The sequence below is a fragment of the Triturus cristatus genome, chromosome 6, assembly GCF_964204655.1.
Source record: "Triturus cristatus chromosome 6, aTriCri1.1, whole genome shotgun sequence".
Lineage (NCBI taxonomy): Eukaryota > Metazoa > Chordata > Amphibia > Caudata > Salamandridae > Triturus > Triturus cristatus.
Window position 1 is genome coordinate 1,722,049,822 of NC_140589.1, and position 25,160 is coordinate 1,722,074,981.

Consider the following 25,160-nt stretch of genomic DNA (forward strand, 5'->3'; position numbering starts at 1 on the left):
ACGCGTCTAGGAGTTTGGATTCCTTGTCTGGCGGTGGGGCTTCTCCTGAGGACTGGGAGTTAGCCCGCTTTCTAGCTGTAGAGACAACTAGGGAATCTAAGGGAGCAGGGCCCTTAATGTATGCAGGGTCTGTGGGTGCCGCCTTATACTTTTTCTCTATTCTAGGGTTTAGTACCCTGGCCCTGACAGGGTCTTTGAACACCTCTGCGGCATGCTTGGTGACACCCTTAAGCATGGGTAAGATAGAGGTGGATTTGTCCTGTATGTCAAATGTATCCAGTAAGAAGTCGTCTTCCACTGGTTCAGTGTGCATGTCCACCCCATGGTAGTGTGCTGCTCTCTGCACTAAATGATGGAACCCTAAGGAGTCCTCTGGAGGAGACGGCCTGGATGGGTATAGGTCGTCCTGAGGAATATCGGGTACATCAGGGTTATTGTAATCCTCCCACGGGTCTGGGGTACCTGGTGGAGTGGGATCCATTGGGGCGTCCGCCGGATAATTGTCCGGGTCCCCGTCGTCCGGATCTGGGGACGGGGCCGGAGAGTAGTGAGGTAAAGGTGGCGGAGACCTGGGAGGGGGAGGGGGTGGAGGAGGTGGAGGAGGCAGGGGAGGTGGTAGTGGGGAGGGCACTCTGAGGGGAGAAGTAGCAGAGTCCTTCCGTTTGGGTGGTGGAGGAGGAGCCGGAGCATCAAGGCGTCTTTTCTTGATAATTAAAGTCAATAGTCCAGTCTTTGGATCTTTGGACAGTCTTTTGTAGAGGGTCTGGTGTAAACAGAGCCAGTGGCGTCGAATCGTCCGTCGGCACCGGTGATTTCGGAACCGAGGACTTCGATGGTTTGTGTGCGCCATGCTTTTTTGGGGCCTCCTGTTTTTTCGGCGTCGAAGGAGTTTTCGGCGCCGGAGCGTCGGTGCCGACAGATTTATGTTTGTGTTTGGTCGGCACCGAGAGTCCAGGCTTCGGCACCGGTGGCTTCGGAGTCGAGCTGGATATTGCTTTCTTCGGTGCCGGATGCTGTTTTTCGGCACCGGGCGTCGGCTGGCTCGATCCCGAGCTGCCGTGAGACTTTGGATGCTTCGACACCGAGCCCGAAGGTGGGGTGATCGAAGCTTTGGTCTTGGTTTTGCCCAGGCCGGCAGGCGAGGGAGTAACCTGAGTCTCTTTGGTTTTGGGCGCGGGGGTGGGAGGGGGCATAGTACTCACAGCCCGCTGCGATGTCCTCCACGTCGGAGTCGTCGGCCTCGGAAGCGCTGACGACGTCTTCTTCCTGCTCGGTGTGTGTTTGCCCCGAAGCTTCGGCGCCGTCTCCGAAGATGTCCGGTGGGGCTGCAGACGATGAGTGCGCCATGGTGCGTCGAGCTTTTCGATCCCGGATGGTTTTCTTCGATCGAAAAGACTGACAGGCGGGGCAGTCTCTGGCCTCGTGTTCTGGAGAGAGGCAAAGATTACACACCTGATGGAGGTCGGTGTGGGGAAATTTAGACCCACATTTTGGGCACTTTTTGAACGGAGTCCTTTCCATCGGCCGGGACCGGAGTCGAGGAGGGCCCGAAGGCCGGTGCCGATGTACGGGATGGAGAAAAGTGCCGCTTCGAGAGATGAAGATAATGATGAAGAAACTCGAAGAGACGAGGATTTTCCGTCGAGGCTGGAACCGTAGAAGTTCGAAGCCGGAGCACGAAGTATCACATCCGAGCCCGATGGCGGAAAAAAACAATCTGAGGATGGAGCCGAAGCCCATGCGCAGTACGGACCGAAGGAGGAGTCACCAAACTCGTGACTTCCAAAGACTGTCCAAGAAGAAAAACAAACTGCAAACATCCGGGCCCAACACCAGATGGCGATCTATGCTAAGTGTACAATCTGCAGCTCATATGCCTCGAACAAACATTTCTACCACAAAAAAATACAGAAACAAGTGTAAATAGGTGCCAACTTATTCCATAATTTATACCTATTGTATAAGAGGTTAAACATAATGGCAATAGTGAAAGCAAACACTATAAGGAATACGTTGACCTCTCAAAGAAACCACTTGACCCCTGACAAACAATGGGACGGCGGGTAAAAGACCATACCTCCCATACCCCGACAGAACTCTAACATCTGTTCTCCTCTACTTTGTCTCCGACTCGAAGCGACTAACTTCAACATGCGAAGGGATCATCACAGCGCTGGTTGAAAACCAACAGACTAAGGGAGTACTATTAAAGTCGTTTGGATTATGCTCCGCTGTCACCCCAGCGAAAAGTTATTACAAAATAACACGCCCCCAAAAGACAGTCCACCCGTCGCCATAGATGTCGGTACCACGCTGTGCTCCGGACGAGACCGGGTTGTGCTCTGGAAAATATAGCCCAGCCATATGGGAGCCGGTGCTAAAGGTTCCGTGCTAGCGCCGCAGCGGTCTGTTTCAGCAGTAACCATCTAATGACAAGTTTGGGAAGCCAATATGACGGGTAACTCAGACACTGTGCCACACCCATTTCTTTTCGACTACCAGGGTTAAGTCTTCCTGTCTCTGATTCAAGTTATGGACAAAGAGTCACAGACGTACAAGTAGCGGACCCGGTGTAGCGTGTGAGGGTGCAAACCATAATGGGACACGAGATGTACAAGTAGCGGATCCGGGTAAGTGAGTGAGGGTGCAAACCATAATGGGACACGGGCTGGGCGCCTCTTTCAGTGGGCAGCGCGTGAAAGCGTGCATTGTGCTCAAAAGCCACGAGCCGTACACGTGCACTTCGCCTGTTCCCCTTAGTAAGCTAATTCGATAATAGATCTCGCCAAAGCGAGCAGCACATGTGCTGCGTTGCTAGGTGAGACCTAAAAAGGAGAGCACTCTAGATATATGTCGAAGCTTGCAGGGACAAAAAGAGACTAAGTGCCCTGGGGGCTAGAATTGTCCTATGAAGTCACAACTGAGAAAGATGCAGGGATAAGAAGGAGCAACACCACTACCAACTGGTACAAGAGAGCTATTTAATATTTATGGATCTAGTCTGGCTCATGATCTGGATCCAGTCTGGCACATTAGGAAATTCTGCAGTAGAAATATTGTGAAAAAATTAACACTGCTCGGTTGACCTTCTGATGTGATTTTCTCTATGTAAGTAAACCCAATAGAAAAAATCCAAACTCTCACGATCATGAGAACAAAAACAATCCATTGATCCATCCAAACAGTCGACGTTAGTTAACCATCCCATATACAAAGATAAGTCCATTCTGCACGACTCGGAACGTTTGAGAGTATGGCCTGTGCAAACCGAAAAGATACTTGGCTGTCACATGACACCAAACTGCACCTTCCACTAGAGAAGACCATACAGCTTCCATGCTTACAGATTTGTAAGAGTAACACTCACACATCCAACATGGCCTAGAGGCAGTAGGCACCATATAGTCGGATGTCACCAAGCTCAGAACACCTCTCTTCATAAAGCAATGTACCCCTCCATGGCAATACTTACAATAAAACAGCACCTACCCAAAATAGTCTGGTTTAAACCTTTGGCTGGTTTAAAGGGATACTGTGGACTCTAACAAGACACCATGGGGCATATGCATCAACATTAGCATTTGCGATTCCTTATTAGCGAAAAATAAGGAATCGCTAATAAGGAATAGCAAAAGGCTATGCATGTAGGAATCGCTATTCAAATAGCGATTCCTTAACATTCCTTATTACCGAATCGGTAATACCGAATCGGTAATAAGGAATACCTACCCATTCATTCCTATGGGCTTGGAGGCCCATAGGAATGAATGTAAAGCCATTCTGTATTAGCGATTCGGTATTACCGAATCGCTAATAGCGGGAGCACTTTCAAGGGTGCCAGGGTGTCAAAAGGACACCCTGTTGCACCCCTGAAAATGATATGTGCACATATGTTGCACACACACATGCTCTAAGGGCATGTGTGTGCGCAACATGAAACTTTGAAAAATGCACAAAAGTGCATTTTTCAAAGTTTTTGCAAATTACCATGCAGTTCATCTTCATGGTAATTTGCTCCCCTTATTAGCGAAATCGCTAATTTTTTAACTTTGATGCATTGCATTTAAGGAATCTCACTTTGGGATTCCTTAAATGCAATCGCTATTTAAGGAATCGGTATTTAAGGAATCCCTATTTAAAGAATCGCTATTTAAGGATTCCTTAAATACCGATTTCTGCTTTTGGGTTGATGCATTGGGATTGGGTATTTTTTACTTAATACCGGGAGCTAATAAGGAATCGGTATTTTACCGACTGGATTTTGGCTTGATGCATAAGGGTGCATATGCTTAATTACCTTAAACATGTACTTCTGGCCATGCCACACCAACACCAATCCTCTCAGACGGAACTTACCTCAATTGGTTACAAAAACAACCTGATTAAACACACAAAACATAACTGTCTCAATACATATAACCATATACTTAAAACCAGTTTATCAACCACACCCAAATTACTGATGATCCAACTCAACCAGAAATCTGACTCATGTCATGGAATCCTCAGGGCTAAACCATCAAGCTCCCTGAAATCCGACAGCGCTGAGAGTTCTAATGGAACTAGCGAGCTATACAAAGCTGTTTAACATAACATCTGTGCGAAACAAAATAAAAATGCCCAAAGGCATGTAAATCAAGAACATACAATATACGTAACTAAAGGCAGCTCTAGTATGCATTTATAGGGTTCTCTGAACTGCCCAGGAGGCCTTCCGGGGGGAAAAAGCCGAAATACTTGTGCTCTTTAGACATCATTTATTAACAACAAGAAAACCAGATTCAGCAACTGCACGACTCATTGCCAACCAAAGTTTCAAATGGCTGAAACATGTAGGCAGAATTTTGTGATTCCGGGGTCCTAGGCTCTGGAATAACCTGAACCCAAACCTGAGCAGAATAAAACTGCATGTGGTTCAGAAAGCCATTTAAAGATGAACTTTTAAAATAGTCTACAAAAGGAGTTTAAATCTGGAAAAGATGGTAACTCAAGAACATCAGGCATGGTTCTACCTCTCTGATCAAGAGCAGCCAACGTAGGCGTTCAATATATTTTTTAGCTCTCTGCAGCATGTCATGCTCTATGAATCTCCCAAATTAAACCAACAACAGTTGTCACAATGTGTAGAAAGCAATAAGATTAAACTATCTAATCCCCAGGCAATCGCCAGAATACTGACCCAAGTCATGCAGCAATCGGTAAAACCCTCTAAACATGTTTGCATTGATACCAATATCCTACGCAGACAGCCTAATCATTTCAAATCGCCTCCAACCTATCCAACAGGTAGATAATAAACATTTTAATTCATTGATCAAGCTCGCAACAAACTAGTCTAGCCTAGACATATATGTATCACGAACACACACATCACACTACATGACCATTCAGAACCAGAGTGTGATGGAAATATTGAAATTGCATTTACAGCACACCCCAGACAACAGACAGCGCTAAGAGGCAATATGAACTGCAGAATATGAGGTATATAAAGGGCCAGAGCATTAAATACAGTACTGTTTCACAACACTGCAGTAAATTACTGGGTACCTGGGACAGAGTAAGAATTCTGCTGAGGACAGTAGGCATTTAAAAGAATGCACAAAAGCACCTGTGTGCACTGGTCCAGATGCAGCGAACCAGGTTGTGGTCAACAGGAGCTGGAACGGAGGTGTGTGTAGAGGCAACCAATGAGAAAAGGACGAATCTGGGAGACTACTTACGGAAGCACTGAGTTTCCTCCAGCTTTTTAAACATTGAAGTAGCAAGGTGTGAGCTTAATAACACCACATCTGGGAGTAACCAGAATAAGTCTACGAAGGTTTGTGCTAAGATTATGATCCAGGAAAAAAATCTGATCCTCACAGGTGTTGCATCAATAGCAGCTGTAGTATTATGTTGTCAAAGAAAACGCAATGAAGAGATAAGAAAATAAATGCGGAAGAATATAAACAACCTAAATTCACAATATAGATTTTATTGTCTGGGTGATTACAGAAAATGTTTTACAAGTTGAGGGTACCTCCAAACCTCCAATCTATTTCTTCAAGGAGTTCATCTTGTAAAGGGTGTTGTCCACTAAACTGATAATATTTGTCATGGTTTCTGTATTATTTAAAAAATACTCTACAGATTCAGAGTTCAGGAGAGGGCATTAGTAACTGCGGCCAAACAGGGTGTAGAACTTCGCAGGGTTCTTGTTGCAGAGACACTTGGCCTCAGGTTGCAGCTCACGAAGGGGCTTGAATGGAATGCAGAGACTTTTTGCGCCCATTGATGGAGCTCCAGGTTCAAGGTCTTGGTCCCTGAAGGAAAAGAAAAGAGAAAAGTTATCTCAATGTTGTATTCTTTTTGGCACAAACTTGAGGATAGTATTTTATTAATTTTAAGTGGAGCTGTAATACTGATGGTGTATCCACCTGCTTTACAAAGACTGGAGCGGATTTGTGTTAGTCAGATCTCAAGATGATGAGGAGTGACTCATTAAGACCTCGCAATGTTTCTTGAGTCAACATGGGCAAATGTTCTTGATGCGTTAGAGCCCGATTTAGTTTTTGGCGGATCGGTTACTCCATCACAACTGTGACGGATACCAATGAGATGAAATTTATATATTTCCTCGACAACTACCTCATTATCTTCAGGTCAGCAGAGGTGGGGAGATCTAAGGGATTTTTCCACTTTGGACCACGTGGGTACCTTTCTTTTTGGGGTCTTTTTAGCCCTAGGACAGCCACTTCTCTTTTACTCATGCCAAGAGGACCACCAAATTAAATTAGAATAATTACCCTTTAAACATTTTTTAATTTTTAAAAAAAAATTCTTTATTAAACCAATTCGACAGTCAGACAGCAGATATTCATTGGCAGGCGTCGTCGGTTACAATCGGTCACTGAGTAGACAACTCAGTACATGTTTCAAACAGAGTTTCGTAGCGGTTAGGGGGTTACATGAGCCTCATCAGCAGTTAGTCTGCTCGGTGGGGGACATACATCACCTCTATAGTGGTTCCAAGCTCCCCACACTTTACTCCACTTTCCGGGGCAACCCCTGGCCACAAACACCGCCTTTTCTCTCCACATGCACCAGTCTAGGTCCTCCCTCCACTTCCCCAGACCGGGTGGCTGTGCCGCGCCCCACAATTGCGCGATGTTTCTCTTCGCTATCATGAACGCCAGCGTAGCCCACTGTGTAGTGTACACGTTGAGGTCAGTAGGCTCCCAGACATTGAGCAGGCACCTACGTGCCTCTGGGTGGATGTCAACCCCTAACACAGCCCACATAATTCGGTGTATACCTCCAATACTCTGCTATCCGCTGGCACCCCCAAAGGACATGGAAGAAAGTCCCTGGCTCTCCGCACCCCCGTCTACACTCCCCGCTTTCCGCCCGCCCCATACGAACCAGCCCGGGACCAGTTACATATGTCATATTCAAAATATTGAGCTGTACCAACCTAAGCCGGGCCTGAGTTGCCACCACCCTGGGGGAGGAGACTGCCTCCTGCCAGTCTTCATCGTCAAGTTCGAGGCCTTCACTATTCCACTTCCTCCTGAGGCGCACCAGTGGATCTTCCATATTGTTAATTAGTTTCTTATAAATAAGGGAAATGGTTTTCTCAGGGATATGCCCATCCAACACCCTAGCCTCCAATGGTGAGGCTTCTGGCAGTGACTCGCCCACCGGGATCCACGCTAATAACGCATGCCGGATCTGCAGGTACCGGAAGTGCTCCGCGTCCGCCATGCCATACTGCTCCTTGAGGGCAGCAAACGGTAGGACCGCGCCCTGTCCCCACATGTCTTTGATCTGCGCGATCCCTATAAGATCCCACCTATAAAAGCCCTTGGATTTCCAAAGGCTCCCTAATTTTTCTGATTCCCACAGAGGCGTTGCTAGCTTCAGCTTACCGTCCCATCCCATATGTTTGTTGACCGCATGCCATGTTTGGACTGCGTGTGCAGTTGGGCCTGTCAACGAGAATCTACGCGGCCTAGCATACAACGCCCTAGTATAGTCTCCCCCGGGAGCAGCCACCTATCCATGGCGTAACTGGGATCGTCAGGGCTGCAGTGCATCCCATGGTTAATCGCAGCCAACTGGGCCGCCCAATAATATTTCCGAATGTCAGGGAGACTAATCCCCCCCGTCATACCAATTCAGGGTCAATTTGGTGAACGCAATCCGGGGTCTGCCATCCCAAAGAAGTTTCCTTTGGAGGCTCTCAACCTCTTTAAAGTAGGACCCCGGGACCGGATCCATCGTGTTATGGAGCACGTACAAGAAACGCGGAAGTGCCATCATTTTAAAGAGGACCGCCCTCCCAAGCATAGAGAGAGGAAGGGATCTCCAACGTGCAACATCTGCTTTGAGTCGCTGCAGGGGCGGGTCCAGATTACAAGCAAAGCGCCGCCTCGGAACCAGGGACACATAAATCCCGAGGTAACGGAAGCAGTCAGTGGCGATTGTTATTGGGCAACCCGGCGGTACTGCCGGCGGTTCGCCTGACAGCACATAAATGACAGACTTGGACCAATTAACTGTGTACCCGGAATACCTACCAAATATAGCTAACACGTCTAATAAGCAAATCAGTGACGCCCTAGGAGTGGCAATGTAGAGCAGAACATCGTCCGCGTATAGGGAGATCTTATCATCCCATTCATTGGTCCACTGCAATCCCCGAATAGATTGGTCTTGCCGAATCCAAGCTGCCAGCGGTTCGAGTGCCAGCGCAAAAAGCAACAGCGACAAGGGGCAACCCTGACGCGTGCCTCTGCTCAGCTGGAAATCCTTGGACTTCCGGTTATTCACTACTACCCGGGCCATCGGGTCAGAATATGAGAGACGGATCCAGCTCAGGAACACCGGGCCGAATCCGAATTTGCGCAATACTGCAAATAAATAAGGCCACTCAACCATGTCAAAAGCCATGGTGGCATCCAACGAAACCAGGGCCGCCGCTTCCTGTATCGTCGATGCCCTACTCAGCACCCCGTGCAGGCGGCGCAGGTTAAGGGCCGTATTGCGATGTGGCATAAAGCCCGATTGATCCGGATGCACAAGAGCAGTGATTACCTTCCTTAATCTCGTGGCCAACAACTTTGCCAGAATTTTAGGCTCCGCATTCAGGAGCGATATTGGCCTGTAGGATCCGCGGTGTGTTTCAGGTTTACCCTCTTTATGAATGACGACTATATTGGCGACCCGCTGATCGTATGGAAGCGTTCCCGTATTTCTGCTGTCCTCAAACATTGCACGGACGTGTGGGGCAAGTTTATTGGCCACCAGCTTATACAATTCAACCGGGATACCGTTAGGACCCGTGGCCTTCCCGGAGCGCACTTAACGGATCGCCTGCGCAACCTCCTCATCCGTCAATGGGGACTCCATATATGCCCCGTTTTCCTCCGAGATCATGGGGAGCTGTACGTTCCCCATCATGTCACTGTTGTCATCCTCCGAGTATGTCCCGGAGGCACTATAGATAGTGCGGTAATAGTCAGCGAAAGTGTCGGCAATGGCCTGCGGCTCAGTAATAGGCTGCATATCCTCACCCTGTAACTCGGGCACAAGACGCGAGGCCCATTCCCTCCTGTCCAGCCACGCTATCAGCTTCCCAGCCTTGTCCCCCAGTTCGTACACCCTGCTCTGGATCCTGCCGCACTGGGCCTGCGCCCTACTTTTAGCAATACTATTCAACTCTTCCTGCCTCAACCTCAACCGGTGGAGGCCATCTGGGGTCACTCCCCGAGCTATCTCCTCCTCTGACCTCAGCACCTCTTCCTCCGCTCTTACTAACTCGGCCTGTCCATCCCTCTTCTTCCCAGCTATGGCAGAAACCATCTCGCCCCTGATGACTGTTTTGTATGCCAACTGTGCCCCCATTTTCTCGGAAGTAGGCGTCTGTGGCCTTAATGGCAGTTTTACGGATAATTGGATCAGTCAGATACCATGGGTTTATCGGGGCTATTGTAGTGATGATACCTATCTCCCTATGTACAATGCTAAGTTGGCATCACCGCGTTAGAGGTTAGAAAGCCATCTTGCAGCTTTTGCTGCTTTTGCACGCGACACTGTTGTCACATGTTATTAATTGAGAAATGCTTACTCGACTTTGCTTCACATGAGAACTGTCTGTTGTTTAACATTCTTAACAGTGAGCAGCGACCTTGGGCTGTACATTGTGTAAAGAACCAGTCTGGGTCACTAGACGGTGCATGTTTTTGTGTTCAGGTTGATCTTACCACTATTTAGCCATAACATGCACGCAGCTGCAGATACCTTTAAGACGAGTGCTTTTTAATATTGCAGTGCAGCATGTTTAAGAGTTAGTCGGCAGAAGAGTGTTCCCAGGAGAGAGCCTAGCTGATCCTGTGATGTGATTCCACTAAGCTGATCTATACATTATGGGGTTCCCCATTCAAGCCTAGAGACCTTCTATTAGTCTAATAATAATACTATTAGTTTACTAGCGAAAGGAGGGTGGCTAATTTCCACTGTCATTTTATTACGATTGCTCCTTTCATTTTCTATGGTATTGTAACAATGCTGATGGTTCTGATCTTAACCATTTGTCTGCTTATGTTAGCCAAAATACTGCATCTTAGGACACGAGGTTTATAAATGAAACTCTTTAAACTCTAACCGTGTCTCTGTTTATTCTGTTGTGGACTGATATGAGAATAATAACGAAAAGGTATTTCTGATTCCCACCATTCCTGAGAATATTCTAAGTCGCTTGTTCTGGGTTGTCTATACATTGGGACCGCCAAGCTAGATCTCGGATAACGAATGGGACACAAAGCTAGTCGGATAAGGGGTTCTGGGTTCTGAGGGGAGTTTTTGGTACACCACAATTCTCTGAGGTCCTGGGTTCCTGCGCATAGTTCTGTGCATGAGCAGAATCCCTGCAACACTATCTTGCCGGCTGCAAAGCTTCTCATTCTCATGTGAAGCCACACGGGGAGTGATCAGAGATACCTCGCCCCAAGTGACGGACCTCTTGAATGGTATGGGCCTGTGACGCCGGAACTAGGATGTAATCAAAGCATGACAGACTACGATGCACGCTTGATACGTGTGTATATTGTGTCCCGTTGGGGTTGAGAGTTCGCCACCCATCTACCATCCCCATTGCTTCCAGAAATCCGGACAGCCAATTCTGAGAGGGCTGCAAGCCTTGCGGCGGGTGCCTACCCTTTAGACATTTTTAACACCACACACGTCACCACCCTATTCTCACAGCACCATCACAGATACTAATCATCATGGCAACCAACTTTAAAGATCTCCTGCAAAGAGCCCCATTGAGGGGCCCACTGGGCATTGCAGCGCCGGCCAAACGAGGAACTGCCCAATAAGGAAGAATTACACCACTTGGGGTGTGTGAGGGTCATTGCTTCTGATTAATTGGATCCCCCAGTCCTCCCCTTACCGACTGACAGCTACCACCTCCCTTCCCCTTTCTTTCGCTTCAGGAATAATACACTTTTTTAGATTTTACTAATCAAAAGGTCATGAGTGAGGATAGCAATACCTAGATGTTGCTTGTCCATATGTGGAGACTAAGACTTTGGTGAAGAGCGTAAAGGATGCTGAATTAAAAATAAAAACGAGGGCATCCAAGTTAAAAAATCAGAGGATGAGAACAGTGGTGAAATGAGCAACAAAAAATAACTGTTTGCCATTCACTATAGAGATTCTGTAAAAGGGACTGTTGACTGAGGCTGAAGCTACAGACAACAGTCCCTGAAGAGCTTACATTGTGCAGAGCCTGCAAGAAGAATGGAAAAGAGGGTGAAGAGGAGCAGAAGTTAGTGGTGAGGCGGAATGAAGTACAGGGAAGGAGGGGGGATTGTTTTTCAAAGTGTACCCTAGAATAAACGGCAATGCTAGATCTTAGGAATTTACAGAATTGTGGAGGATTCTTCTTCACACCTTCAAGAAGACTTTAACTTCATTTTTGCACTGTTCATGTGAAGTTTGCAAAGTTGTGAACAAAAACAGGCAGCATGAGCAAACCATCATCTAAAATTAGGCTTGTGTGAGAAATCAAACATTAAAACATTTATGAGAGCCTATTCTCGCGCAAAAACATTTGTTGTGCTTCCTACTTGTTAAGTTAAAAGATAGTGTGGCTTTCACCAAATTCACCGGCAATATAGATTTAACCAATTTAGACCATACTTCTCGATTTAAGGTCTACGTCAGAAGTTTGGGCCTCATTAGTATTAAGTGCTATAAACGATAATAAACACACATTTCAGAGACTGGGCTGTTTAAAACAGAAAAAGCTGAATAAAATCAGGGATAAAGATGATAGTGGTCATGATGTGGTCCTTGAAGTGAAAATACATGTGAAATGAAATGTTAACAGGGTGGCAGACTGGCAAACCAATATCAGACTGCATCGCAGTAGAGGCATACCACACATTTAAATAATTTTTACCTGGCAGTAGTTTTTTTAATCCAGTCTTCACACTCGATCTCACCGCAGAATGGAATTTGAACAATCTTTGGTAAATAAATATATAAAAAATAAATAATGGGCATTACAGAAAGTATTAGGCAGTATATACATTTACCAAACATTAAACAAATAGAAATACTTAGACACAAATGCACACCTGTAACTCACACATGTATGAATTATGTAGAGTAAATATTCTAAAAAATCCAACAAATAAAGTTCAACATCTGCCAACAGAGCCCATTGGAAATGTTATTTGCATGATACGATCAATAAGGTTTGCTGCTCGTAATCCGATAGGCTATTGATAAAATATGTTTGTTTCAACATGGGTGACTGTGCCGGTCTCCAATATAACCCCATTGCAGGGCTTGCTAGAGCCTCATCTCCAACACTTCATTCTTGGCAAAAGAATAAACATTTGTTCTAATTAGTGAAATTTACAGAAATAATGAAAAGTGTTGCTTAGAGAAAATACAGATACCTTTTGGTTGTTAAGGTAAGTAGATACAACTGTACTCTCATTTTGCCCAAAATACTAACAGTAAGACCACCATTAATGTTAACCAACCATAATGACTGTAATCATTTGTTTTTTCGTTTCAAATGCTTTTTCTATAAAAAGTTGGTAGTGTGGTCTTTTTTTAATAATGTACCTATGTAGGTAATAAGCAGTCAGACACATTCTAATTAGTGTCCATGAAGGAAGATCAGCCCTTTGACTTGGAATGAAAAGATGTTAGTAACAACGTTCTATACATACCTGTGCCGCCTTTTAAATGTTTATCCGAAAATACCCCCACTCAAACACCACATGAAGGAAAGTAATACTAAGCACACCTGGCATCACAAACACACAGAGCGCGGTGGTTGCCTCTCGCTCATCCACATGCCACAGGGCAGCAGTGACACAGGGCCACAGCCTTTGCACCCTTCCACTAATGTGCTGAACTGAGGATCCCCTGTCACTCCACACCTTATTGGAGGTAGACCCAGAGCACTGTGGCAGTGCACATGCATGGATGGAAGAGCAAGCATCTGCCTCTGACCCCTTGGGCTCCTCCTGCAACACATTCAGTTACAAGATGGGGCAGAAGTGGTAGCCTGTACTGCTTCGTAGGTGGTTTAAACTCAAGTCCCTGGGTCCTCCCTGCATCACTTTCCATCCAAAACACTGCTTTGACCGAAGTTGAAGTAGGTTTTAATAACATTATCCCACGTCAGACAGCTATTAGGGTATATAGGAAAAGGATACGGTAAATGAGGACTGAAATACATTCCCCTTAAAGTGCTAATAGCCAGGCGTAAACTTAAAGCTGTAGATACAGATTCTGAACTAAAGATGGCTGTAGTTTAGCCAGATCACAAGGATCTATCACTGGGTGATCGAGTAAAGGGCATTTTCCTGGCAGTAGCAGAAATGAACAATGCACAGCTTTTAAAGTCAGACCACGCTACCCTACGGGGACAGTACTGTGTGGCTTACTTCTGCTTAAATCGCTCAGACGAGATTCACCCTGATGTAACAAAACAATAAGTGAACTCCAGGAAACCTAATCATATCTCTTCTAAGCTAATGGGTAACCAGACAGTCTTCCACATTTATCTGAAGAAAATCTGCATTGCAATTTTCAAAGATAATAATCTTGAGAACTTTGGATCTTTTAATGGGTCCCTGAATCTATAACGCAAATTTTGAATGTAGGTTTTAAAGGATTCAAGAATGTAGATCACTTTGCTGAATTTAGTGCTCCTTTGCTATTGCAGCCATTCCACTCTCTCCCATTTCATACAAAACGTCTGTCATTGGACATTTGCCATTCTTTTCCACTCACATTTTATACAGCAAATCCACAACCTCGCGCCCAGAAACTACTGACGTGTAACAGTTTGAAAAGACTAATGGCTGCACTGTATTATCTACAATTGGATTCTGGTCTCCACTGCATTTCCGACTTTGCCATTCTCTCCACCCCGCCACTACTATTTTTTCTAACCACTTAAACAATACAAAGATTTAGCTCTCTTACGAGCCATTTAAAAGTCCCTGGCCCTCCCAAGAGAAGGGATATTATACACTTTGGGGAATGCGGCAATGTTGGTAGCTATTCATTAAGCAGCAGAAAAAAACGATGGCAGTGGAATTACTTGGTGTCCCTAGGGTTTTCAACTGCAACCCCCTTGTATCCACTCATGAGTGCTGGGTCTGCATTTTATCTGTGTCTGTGAGGAACTAATGCAATTCATTGGTTTAACACTTACTGTGGAGATTTTATTTAAAAATGTATTGCGATTTCAATCAAATACAAATGATGTGGTGTGATTTAGGACTAAATCACCCAGGTCCAAGGTAAAGTACTATCAGTTCCTGCAATATCACCAGGAGATTTTAAAGAACGCGCCATGTCACTTATTTCCAAATTTCATTGTTTTAAGCCCATTTAGCTTTAAATATCTTATATGGATATCTAATATCACACAAAGTATGAGATTTGCCAGTAGGCCATGAAGCCCTTAAGCATTTGCCTGGTACCCAGTTGCTACATTCATCGTCATATCAGTCAATAGCTCTCGGCTATGTGCCCAGATCATTGAAGAACAAGTTACTAGCGTTCAGTAATATTCTTTCTAGCAGACACTAACCCGAGGTTACTCACATTTGAATACTAAGCAGGTGCCAGTCTGGATCTGGGGCAAGCTTTCCTTCAGTAGTGCTCCTGCGTGTCCGTACCACCCTTGAAGTGACACAGGAGAGCTGCATGTAAGCACTACCCCTTGCATATTATAATATATTCTTTTTTTTTCCCATCCTCAGATACAGAAAGTGAACTATCACTGTTCTGAATGCAAAATTGGGACCTTGTTAGATGTTAAAAAGAGGCACTCCACACAGTGGGGAGGTGAGAGGGCAGTAAGTAATATGCAGTTAAAGAGTGTCCACCAACAAAGAATTACTGAAGGTAAGTGACATATTTTTTAATTTTTTATTGATACTTCTAACCGCAGATTCCTCACCTAAGAATAGATGCCAAGCACTACCTCCCCAGGTGGAGGGTCTGTGCTGGACTCAGACCAACCATTCCTGCAGAATCGAGTGGGCAAAGTGGCATTCTCGCAGTAGTAGCAACAGCCTTAGCCATGGTAGAAAAGACTCTCAGACCTTCCTGGGGCTGCTTCTTGGCCAGTGTAAAGCAGATCTGGATATAGAGGACTATATACCCTAACAGGGTCTTCTCTTCTGCACAGCCTTCCCTTTTGGTTCTCTGGAGAACCCTACAAAAAGCTGATCATCCACATGTGGTACCCTGGTACAATCAATATAAAAGCTCCAAACCCTTTTTGGTCCAGCCAATGCAGCTTTTCCTACTTAGAGTGATGAGGATGTGCAAAGAACACTCACCAAATGATGGAGTGCTCAATGTGAAAAGTAGTCACAACTTTTGGCAAGAAAGCCTGCTGTGTCCTCCGCACCAATTTATCCAGCAAAAAGGTGATGTTAGAAAGTGACCTTTTTCTGGGGGGTAACCCGCAGTTTTCCATTTTTCTTGGAACTCAACTGCAGGTAATCTAGAACTCTTAACACTAGGACACTGCTTTTGAGAGCCCAGTGAATGTGCTCTGACTTCTAAAACATTGGCTTAAAACCTAATGAACAAGTTACTTAACTTCGGTAATGATTTATCTGTAAGAGACATATATTAGTTATAGATTCCTTACCTTAGAATTACCCCCAGACGTCTGGATCCGGGGAATTCTGTCTCAGTAATACCCGCGTGCGTCAGTAGGTGGCGTCGGTCGACTCCGCGTTTGTTGTCAGCGTCGTGATCCCCAGGATGACGTCGGAGTATCTACTTACATGCCGCCCCTGCGCACGGACATCAGTTCTTTACACGGCATTCCACGCTGGAAGCGCAGAGCCATTCAAGACACTGACCGCTGGTGCACAAAACTAAGGCCCTGAAAAGGGAGTCCCTTATGCTCGAAGTCAGTTCGCAGAACGGGGAGGATGGGTGGGGCGGTAAGGAAACTATAACGAATATATGTCTCTTACACATATATATAGTTACCGAAGTTAAGTAACTTGTTTATCTGAAAGAGACTATTAGTTAAAGATTCCTTACCTTAGAATAAATACCCCAGCAATACCAACCCTGAAGGTGGGTCTGCGAACCAAGTTCACAACAGAAAGTCCTGGAGAACTGAACAGCCAAAGAAGCGGTCTCTTCGGACTAGACTAACCAGACAGTAATGTTTAATACATGTGTGCAGAGATACCCACGTGGCTGCCTGGCAGATATCACTGAGGGGGACTCGCATGTCCCAAAGCAGTAGTGGCTGCCATCGCCCTGGTGGAATGGGCATGTGGTCCTACAGGAGGCTCCTTTTTCACCAAGGAATAACAGATTTTAATGCAAAGGACGACCCATCGACAGATGGTCCGTTTTTGCAAGGCCCGACCTTTCTCGTCGCCCACATAGCCAACAAAGAGTTGATCGTGCACCTGGAATTGATTTGCGTGATCCAGATAAAATTATAGCGCACGTTTTAGATCCAGACCTTGGAGTCTCTCCTCCTCCTTGGAAGGATGCGGGGGCAGGAAGAAGGTGGGCAAAGTTATGGTCTGTCCAATGTGGAAAGAGGTAACCACTTTGGGAAGAAAAGAAGGTCTAGTTCGGAGGACAACCTTGTCCGGATGGACAGCAAGGAAAGGAGGTTTAGAAGATAAAGCCTGAAGCTCACTCACCTTGCGAGCAGAGGTGATGGCAACCAGAAAAGCAGTCTTTAAAGTCAAGAGTCTGAGAGGACAATTATGTAGTGGCTCGAAAGGAGCACACATAAGGTACATAATGGCAAGATTCAAGTCCCACTGGAGCATTACTATAGGAATAGGAGGAAAAAGGTGAGTAATGCCCTGAAGAAAAGAGAAGGCTGATCAAGAAGGTGATAAAAGGCCGAAATGGCTGAAAGATAACTTTAAGGAGAGCCCATAGCAGAGCCCTGCTGGGCCAAGGAAAGAATGAAGAGGAGAACATCTGAAAGAGAGGAAGAAAGGGGATCCACAGCCTTTGCTATGCACCATGCCACAAATTTGTTCTATTTACAGGCGTGTATTTTTTGGTGGAGGGACGCCTGGCTGACAAGATAACGTTACAGACTTTTGGAGGAAGGTCGAAAGCAGTCAACTGTCGCCGCTCAATCTCCACGCAAGGAGGTGGAGGCTGAAAAGGTTTGGGTGGAGGACCATCCCCTGCTGCTGCGACAGAAGATCCTCCAGTAGAGGTAGTCTGATCGGAGGATCGATGGCCATGTTCAGGAGCTGGGGATACCAGACTCGTCGTGCCCAATTCGGAGCCACAAAAATTACTAGGGCCTGGTCGCGCTTGATCTTCTTCAGCACTCAGGGAAGAAGTGGTACAGGCGGAAAGGCATATAGAAGTACGCAATTCCACTCGCGACGAAAAGCGTTGCCGAGCGAGTGCCGCCTTGCATGGACGGCCGAGTTTGTACGCCCTGGTGTTCAGAGAACCTGTCAGGTGTTGAACCACCAGGGATGTGCCCTGATGTTCCAGCCACATCCAAAGGCGTAGAGCCTCCTGAAATAGGGTCTACGACCCCAACCCGCCCGGTTTGTTGCAGTACCACATGGCGGTGGTGTTGTCCGTGAACACCTGCACCACCCTTCCTCTGACAGAAGGAAGAAAGGTCTTCAGTGCAAGATGAATCGCCCAGACCTCCAGAAGGTTGATGTGGAGCCCGGACTCCACCGGAGACCAGAGGCCTCTAATCTCAGCCTCACCCATGTGGCCGCCGCATCCCAGGAGTGACGCATCTGTCACCACAGTAAACTCTGGTTGGGGAAGGGAGAGAGATCTGCTGTTGACCCAATCCTGGTTCGTTAGTCACCACTGCAGTTGGTGTGCAGTACCCTCTGAGATCTGGACGCAATTGAAAAGATTTCCCTGATGTTGCGCCCACTGAAACTTCAGGTTCTATGGCAGAGCCCGCATATGCCACCTGGCATGATCCACCAGAAGGATGCAGGAGGCCATGAGGCCCAGCAGCCTCAGTGTCATTCTCACCGAAATCCGGGATAGAGGCTGAAACATCGGTATCATAGCACGAATATCCCGGACTCGCTGCTCGGGAGGATAAGCCCGAAGCTGCGCTGTATTCAGAACTGCTCCGATGAAGAGGAGCTTCCGAGAGGGAATCATGTGACTTCGGCACATTGATAGTGAACCCCCAGCAAGCGCAAAAGATCCGCCGTAGTCTGGAGGTGGGAGACGACAGCCTGGGGCGAGCTCGCCTCCAACAGCCAGTCATCAAGATAGTGGATGACTGGAACCCCGGATCAGTGCAGGTGAGCTGCGACCACTGCCATCACTTTCGTGAACACCCAAGGGGTGCTGGTATGGCCAAAAGGGAGCATGATAAACTGAAAATGCTTGTGACCTATCATGAACCGCAGGTAACGCCTGTGGGCTGGTAGGACGGGGATATGGAAATAAGCATCCTGCAAGTCCAACACTACCATCCAGTCTCCAGGGTGGAGGGCAGACAGAACCTGAGCTAATGTCAACATTTTGAACTTCTCCTTCCAGAGGAAGCTGTGACATCCCTGAGATCCAAGGTAGGACGCAGGCCTTTTACCTTTTTGGGTACCAGGAAGCATTGGGAATAACAACCACGACCTACTCCTGGAACAGGGACTCGCTCGATAGCTCCCTTGGCCAAGAGAGCCATAACTTCCTGACGCAGAAGGGCCAATTGATCTTTTGACCTGTGATGAGTGTTGGTGGCATAGAAGGAGGGGTAGTCTCGAAGGGGAGTGAGTAGCCCCTTCGGACTATCTGCAAAACCCATCTGTCCCGATGTGATGTTGTGCCAGTGGGGGAGGTGTAGGCGGATCTTGCCGCCCACTGGCAACTGGTCGGACTAGGAAGGTTTGGAGGCAGATGCAGAAGGAGCACTGCTGGACTGGGCCGCCCGCTGGTCCCTAGACCCACGGCGCTGGGTCCCACGTCCCCGGCCGCACAGAGGCGGAGTAGCTTGCGCCAGCCTGTGGCCCTGGGTGGAACGTGGTTGGGCACCCCTTCCGAAGCCACAAAAGGGGAGAAAGGCGGACTGACTGGGGGAGAGGTAGCAGCGAGGACCAAGGATCTGCAGATGGGGGTGAGTAAAGCAAGGAAGGAATATGCTACTTACCAGTATGCATCTGTTCTTGGCATGTTAGAGCTGCAGATCTATACACTTTTGCATAGATCGCCATCTGGTGTTGGGCCCGGATGTTTGCAGTTTGTTTTTCTTCTTGGAAAGTCTTTGGAAGTCACAGTTCGGTGACCCCTCCTTCGGTCCGTACTGTGCATGGGCTTCGGCTCCATCCTCAGATTGTTTTTCGCCAGCAGGGAAAAGATGGAGCGTAGTGATAATAGTAAGAAACCCATGTGAGTTGTATCTAAATAAGATAGACTGGAACGGATACAGGTAGCCGGGGAGGCGGGTGGGCGTGTGTTCTTGGCATGTAGAGCTGCAGATCTATAGATAAATACTGGTAAGTAGCATATTCCGTTAGAGGCATATGAGCTGCAGATTATACACTTTTGCATAGATTATATAGCAGTACCCAGCCCTAGCGGCGACCACCGGTATCCGTTGCAGTGGTTTGAAATAGTGTCTTTAGTACAGCCTGGCCCACACTAGCTTGTTGTTTGGAGTGCACGTCTACACAGTAATGTTTTGTGAAGGTGTGCGGTGTTGACCATGTGGCTGCTTTGCAGATGTCATCTAAGGGTATGTTCCCTAGAAAAGCCATAGAAGCCCCTATATTTCTTGTAGAGTGGGCTTTAGGTGGAACAGATAATGTTCTTTTTGCTTTGTGATAGCAAATTTGTATGCACTTAAAATCCACCTAGCTATCCCTGATTTAGAGATGGGGTTGCCTTTATGCGGTGGAGAGAAGGAGACAAACAATAGTTTAGTCTTTCTGAAAGGTTGCGTTCTTTGTATGTAGTACAGTAAAGCCCTTTTAACACCAAGTGTATGTAGAACCCTTTCCGCAACAGATTGAGGTTGCGAGAAAAAAAACGGAAATTCCACCGATTGATTAAGACGGAAGGGGGAAATGACCTTGGGCAGAAATTTTGGATTTGTGCGAAGTATCACCTTGCTGTGATGTATCTGTAAAAAGGGTTCTTGTATAGTGAACGCTTGTATCTCACTAACCCTTCTAAGGGAAGTGATAGCTAAGAGGAAAGCTGTTTTCCAAGTGAGGAACTGTAGCTCACATTTATGCATTGGTTCAAAAGGCGGACCCATTAGCCTTGTAAGAACTACGTTTAGATTCCATACAGGGGAAGGTGGTGCCCTGGGTCGAATTACTCGTTTAAGGCCTTCCATAAAGGCTTTAATAGCAGGCACTCTGAACAGTGATAAATGCTGTCTGTTTTGTAGATAAGCAGCAATTGCTGCTAGGTGTAGACGTATGGATGAATATGCCAGGTTACACCTTTGAAGATAGAGCAGATAGCATATGATGTGCTGTATGGATGCATCTAAAGGGTTGATTGTATTGTTACGGCAGTAAACAACAAATCTCTTCCACTTTGCGGCATAGCATGCTCGAGTGGTAGGACGTCTGGCTTCCTTGATAATGTTCATGCAATCAGGGGGAAGATTAAGGTATCCAAATTCTAAGATTTCAGGAGCCAGATCGCAAGGTTGAGCTGAGCTGGGTCCGGGTGCCTGATTTCTCCATGGTTCTGAGTTAGGAGGCATGGGGACACATGCAGTTTTTGGTGTGGTACCACCGATAGCTGTAGTAGTGTGGTGTACCACGGCTGCCTGGCCCATGTTGGAGCTACCAGAATGAGTCTGAGGGAGTGCTGTTGTAGCTTCCTTACCACTAATGGAATTAGCGGGAGAGGTGGAAAGGCGTATGCTAATTTGCCTGACCAGTTCATCCCTATCGCATTGCCTTTGGACAATGGGTGTGGGTATCTGGCAGTGAAGCTTGGGCATTTTTTGTTTTCGTGGGTGGCGAAGAGGTCTATCTGAGGATGCCCCCACTTGTGGAAGAATGGGTGAAGAACTTGTGGATGCAGTTCCCATTCGTGCATTTGCTGCGTTTGTCTGCTGAGCAGATCGGCCATGGTGTTTTGTATGCCTGGGACGTGTTGTGCCAGGAGAAAGATTTTTTGTGGAATTGCCCATCTCCATATGCTCTGTGCTAAGCGGGAGAGCTGGGGAAGAGTGTGCCCCCCCCCCTGTTTTTGAATATAATACATTGCAGTCATTGTCTGTGCGAATTAGGACTGCTTTGGCTGAAATTTGTTTCTGAAAGGATTTCAGGGCTAGAAAGATCGGCAATAGCTCCAGATGGTTGATGTGGAGTAACCTCTGTTGTGGCGTCCATAGACCTTGCACTGTGAGGTGTAATAGATGCGCTCCACCCTGGGCCTGGTTCCACTGGCGTGCTAGGCACTCTTGGAGTGGACGCATGTGAAGTCTTGCATGAGGCACTATGAAAATGCAAGACGCCATCATCCCTATTAGTTTCATGAACACTCTTGCTGGGAGAGAGTGCTGAAGAAGGAACTTTTGGCGCAGGGCTTGCATGCTTGCGATCCTGGCTGAGTTGGGATAGGCTATAGCTTTTGAGGTGTCTATAGTGGCACCAAGGTATTGCTTTGTGTGAGACGGTACCAAGTGGGACTTTTGGTGATTCACCGTAAAGCCTAGCTGGTGGAGTAGTTGTATGGTAGTGTTTGTATTTTGTACACACTACTGGTAGGACGCGGCTTCTATGAGCCAGTCGTCCAGGCAGGGGAAGACGTGAATGTTCTGTCTTCGGAGGTGTGCTGCCACTACTGCCAGGCATTTGGTAAACACCCGTGGTGCGGTTGTGACCCTGAAGGGGAGAACCTTGAACTGATAATGTTGGCCGTCTACCACAAAGCGGAGGTACTTTCTGTGAGCAGGGTGTATTGGGATATAAAAGTATGCGTCTTTCAGGTCCAGTGTAGTGAGAAAGTCGCCCTGACGGAGGAGTGGGAGAATTTGCTGAAGAGTTACCATATGAAAATGGTCTGAATGGATGTATGCATTTAGAGGCCGGAGGTCTAGAATGGGCCGTAGGGTCTCGTTTTTCTTCGGTATGAGAAAGTACAGAGAGTAGACCCCTAGATTTTGCTGATCGACGGGTACCTGCTCTATCGCGTGTTTTTGCAGGAGGGAGAGTACCTCTTGTTTCAGAAGTGTGGTATGTTCTTGTGACATCGCACGGTGTCTGGGTGGAATATTTGGGGGGGGTAGAAGTTAGTTTGAGACAGTACCCTGACCGAATAATTTGGGTTACCCATTTCTCTGATGTTATGGCTTCCCAGGTTTGAAGGAAGTGTTGTAGTCTGCCCCCGACCGGAGTGGAATGGTCTGGGGGGAGCGGGGGAAAGTCATTGTGTGGGCGGTGTGGCAGAACGGGCGGTGTTGGTTTTACCCCTGCCTTTATTGTTTCCTCGATATCCACCTCTTTGGTAGCCCTTTGAGAAGGTATTTTGAGGAGGGGACTTGTAGTAAGTGGAGGCGTTATCGGAAGAGTAACCTCTGCCAGAGCCTCGAAAGGAGGAACGGCGAAAGGAGCGTCTAGGGGTTTGTGATTGCAGGGCTCCCATAGACTTTGCCGTGTCTGTATCCTTCTTCATTTTTTCCAGGGCTTCGTCTACTTTTGGGCCAAATAAGTGTTGTTGGTCAAAAGGGTGGTTTAAGATCGATGCTTGGACCTCTGGTTTAAAGCCTGAAATTCTGAGCCAGGCGTGACGGCGAAGCAGGACACAGGTGTTTATAGCCCTGGACGCCGTGTCTGCTGCGTCAAGTGCACATTTAATAGAGGTGTTGGTAATGATCTTTCCCTCTTGTATTAGCTCATGAGCTTTATTCTTATATTTCTCCGGGAGATGCTGCATGAGAGCCTCCAGCTCATCATAGTGCGCTCTATCGTACCTTGCTAGCAGCGCCTGCGTGTTGGCGATGTGCCACATATTGGCAGCTTGCGAGGCAGTGCGTTTGCTTGACGCATGTAAAAGCTTGGACTCCTTATCAGGTGGTGGAGCCTCACCAGATGACTGAGAGTTGGAGCGCTTCCTAGCTGTGGAAACCACTAGTGAGTCTAGGGGCGCAGGTCCTTTTATATAGACAGGATCCGTGGGGGCTGCCTTGTACTTCTTTTCTATTCTGGGGTTTAAGACCCTAGCTCTAACGGGGTCTTTGAAAACCTCTGTGGCATGCTTGGTCACTCCTTTAAGCATGGGTAATCTAGCGGTGGATTTATCTGCTATGTCAAATGTGTCAAGTAGGAAGTCTTCCTCAACTGGATCACTGTGTAATTCCACCCCATGGTAATGTGCCGCCCGTTGTAAGAGGTGGTGGAACCCCAGGGAGTCCTCTGGTGGAGACGGCCTGGATGGATAGAGATCATCCTGAGGCACATCTGGGACATCGGGATTGTGATAATCCTCCCATGGGTCAGGTGTTCCCGGAGGAGTGGGGTCCTGCGGGGCATCTGTGGGATCATAGAATGGATCTCCATGGTCATCAGGGTCCGGAGACGGGGTTGGAGACCGATGAGGCAAGGGTGGAGAAGGTGGGGGTGGAGGAGGGGGAGGAGGTGGAGGAGGAAGAGGAGGAGTTGGAGGTGGTGGGGAGGGTACTCTGAACAGGGATGTGGCAGAGTCCTTCCGTTTTGGTGGTGGAGGAGGAGTTGGCTTGTCCAAAAGCCTTTTCTTGGAAGACAAAGTTAAATGTCCAGTCATGGGATCCTTAGTTAAAGTCTTTTGAAGAGGATCCGGTGTGAAAAGCTCCTCCGGCACCGATTCCTCCGTCGGTGCAGATGTTTTCGGAACCGAAGGCTTCGTCGCTTTATCCGCGCTGTGCTTTCTCGGGGTGTCTGATCTTTTGGTCGGCGCCGAGGCAGGCTTCGACACGGAAGCGTCGGTGCCGAGGGATTTGTGTTTGGTAGGCACCGAGAGGCCAGGTTTCGACACCAATGGCTTCGGAACGGAACTGGTTTGCTTCGGCCCCGAAGAATGTTTGTCGGCGCCACTAGGAGGCTGGCTCGAGCCCGAGCCGCCAGGAGACTTGTGATGCTTTTTCACCGGGCCCGAAGGTGGGGTGATGGAAGCAGTATGCTTGGCTTTCCCTAGGCCCGGAGGCGAAGGGGTAACCGGAGTCTCTTTCGGTGCGGGAGGGGGAGGAGGTAGAGTACTCACGACCCTCTGCGCCGGTGTGATCTCCTCCACGTCGGAGTCGTCGGCCTCGGAAGCGCGGACGACATCTTCCTCCCGCTCGGTGTGCAGCTGTCCCGAAGCTCCGGTGTCTTCTCCGAAGATGTCAGGTGGAGCCGAGGTCGATGAGTGCGCCATGGTGCGTCGAGCTCGTCGATCCCGAATGGTCTTTTTCGATCGAAAAGACTTGCAGGCGGGGCAGTCTCGGGCCTCGTGCTCGGGAGAGAGGCAGAGGTTGCACACCTGATGGAGGTCGGTGTGGGGAAATTTATACCCACATTTTGGGCACTCCTTGAAGGGAGTCCTTTCCATCGGCCGAGACCGGAGTCGAGGTAGGCCCGAAGGCCGCTGCCGATGTCTGGAATCGAGGAAGTGCCGAAGAGAGAGATGAAGAAGTCGATTCCGTCTAAAGA

The 25,160-nt window shown here is 47.6% G+C and overlaps 1 protein-coding gene across 2 annotated transcripts in view; it reads right to left on the reverse strand.

Moving 5' to 3' along the window:
• Positions 1-5,957: 5,957 nt before the first annotated feature.
• EPRS1 (glutamyl-prolyl-tRNA synthetase 1) overlaps positions 5,958-25,160 on the reverse strand; it is a 483,086-nt gene continuing 463,883 nt past the window's right edge. For both annotated transcript variants that reach the window (XM_085612943.1, XM_085612942.1), the window contains 2 exons: positions 12,452-12,516; positions 5,958-6,305 (listed from right to left, as the gene is read on the reverse strand). In XM_085612943.1, the coding sequence (XP_085469069.1) occupies positions 6,155-6,305; positions 12,452-12,516 (216 nt within the window). In that variant the 3' untranslated portion in view covers positions 5,958-6,154. The remainder of the gene's footprint in view (positions 6,306-12,451; positions 12,517-25,160) is intronic.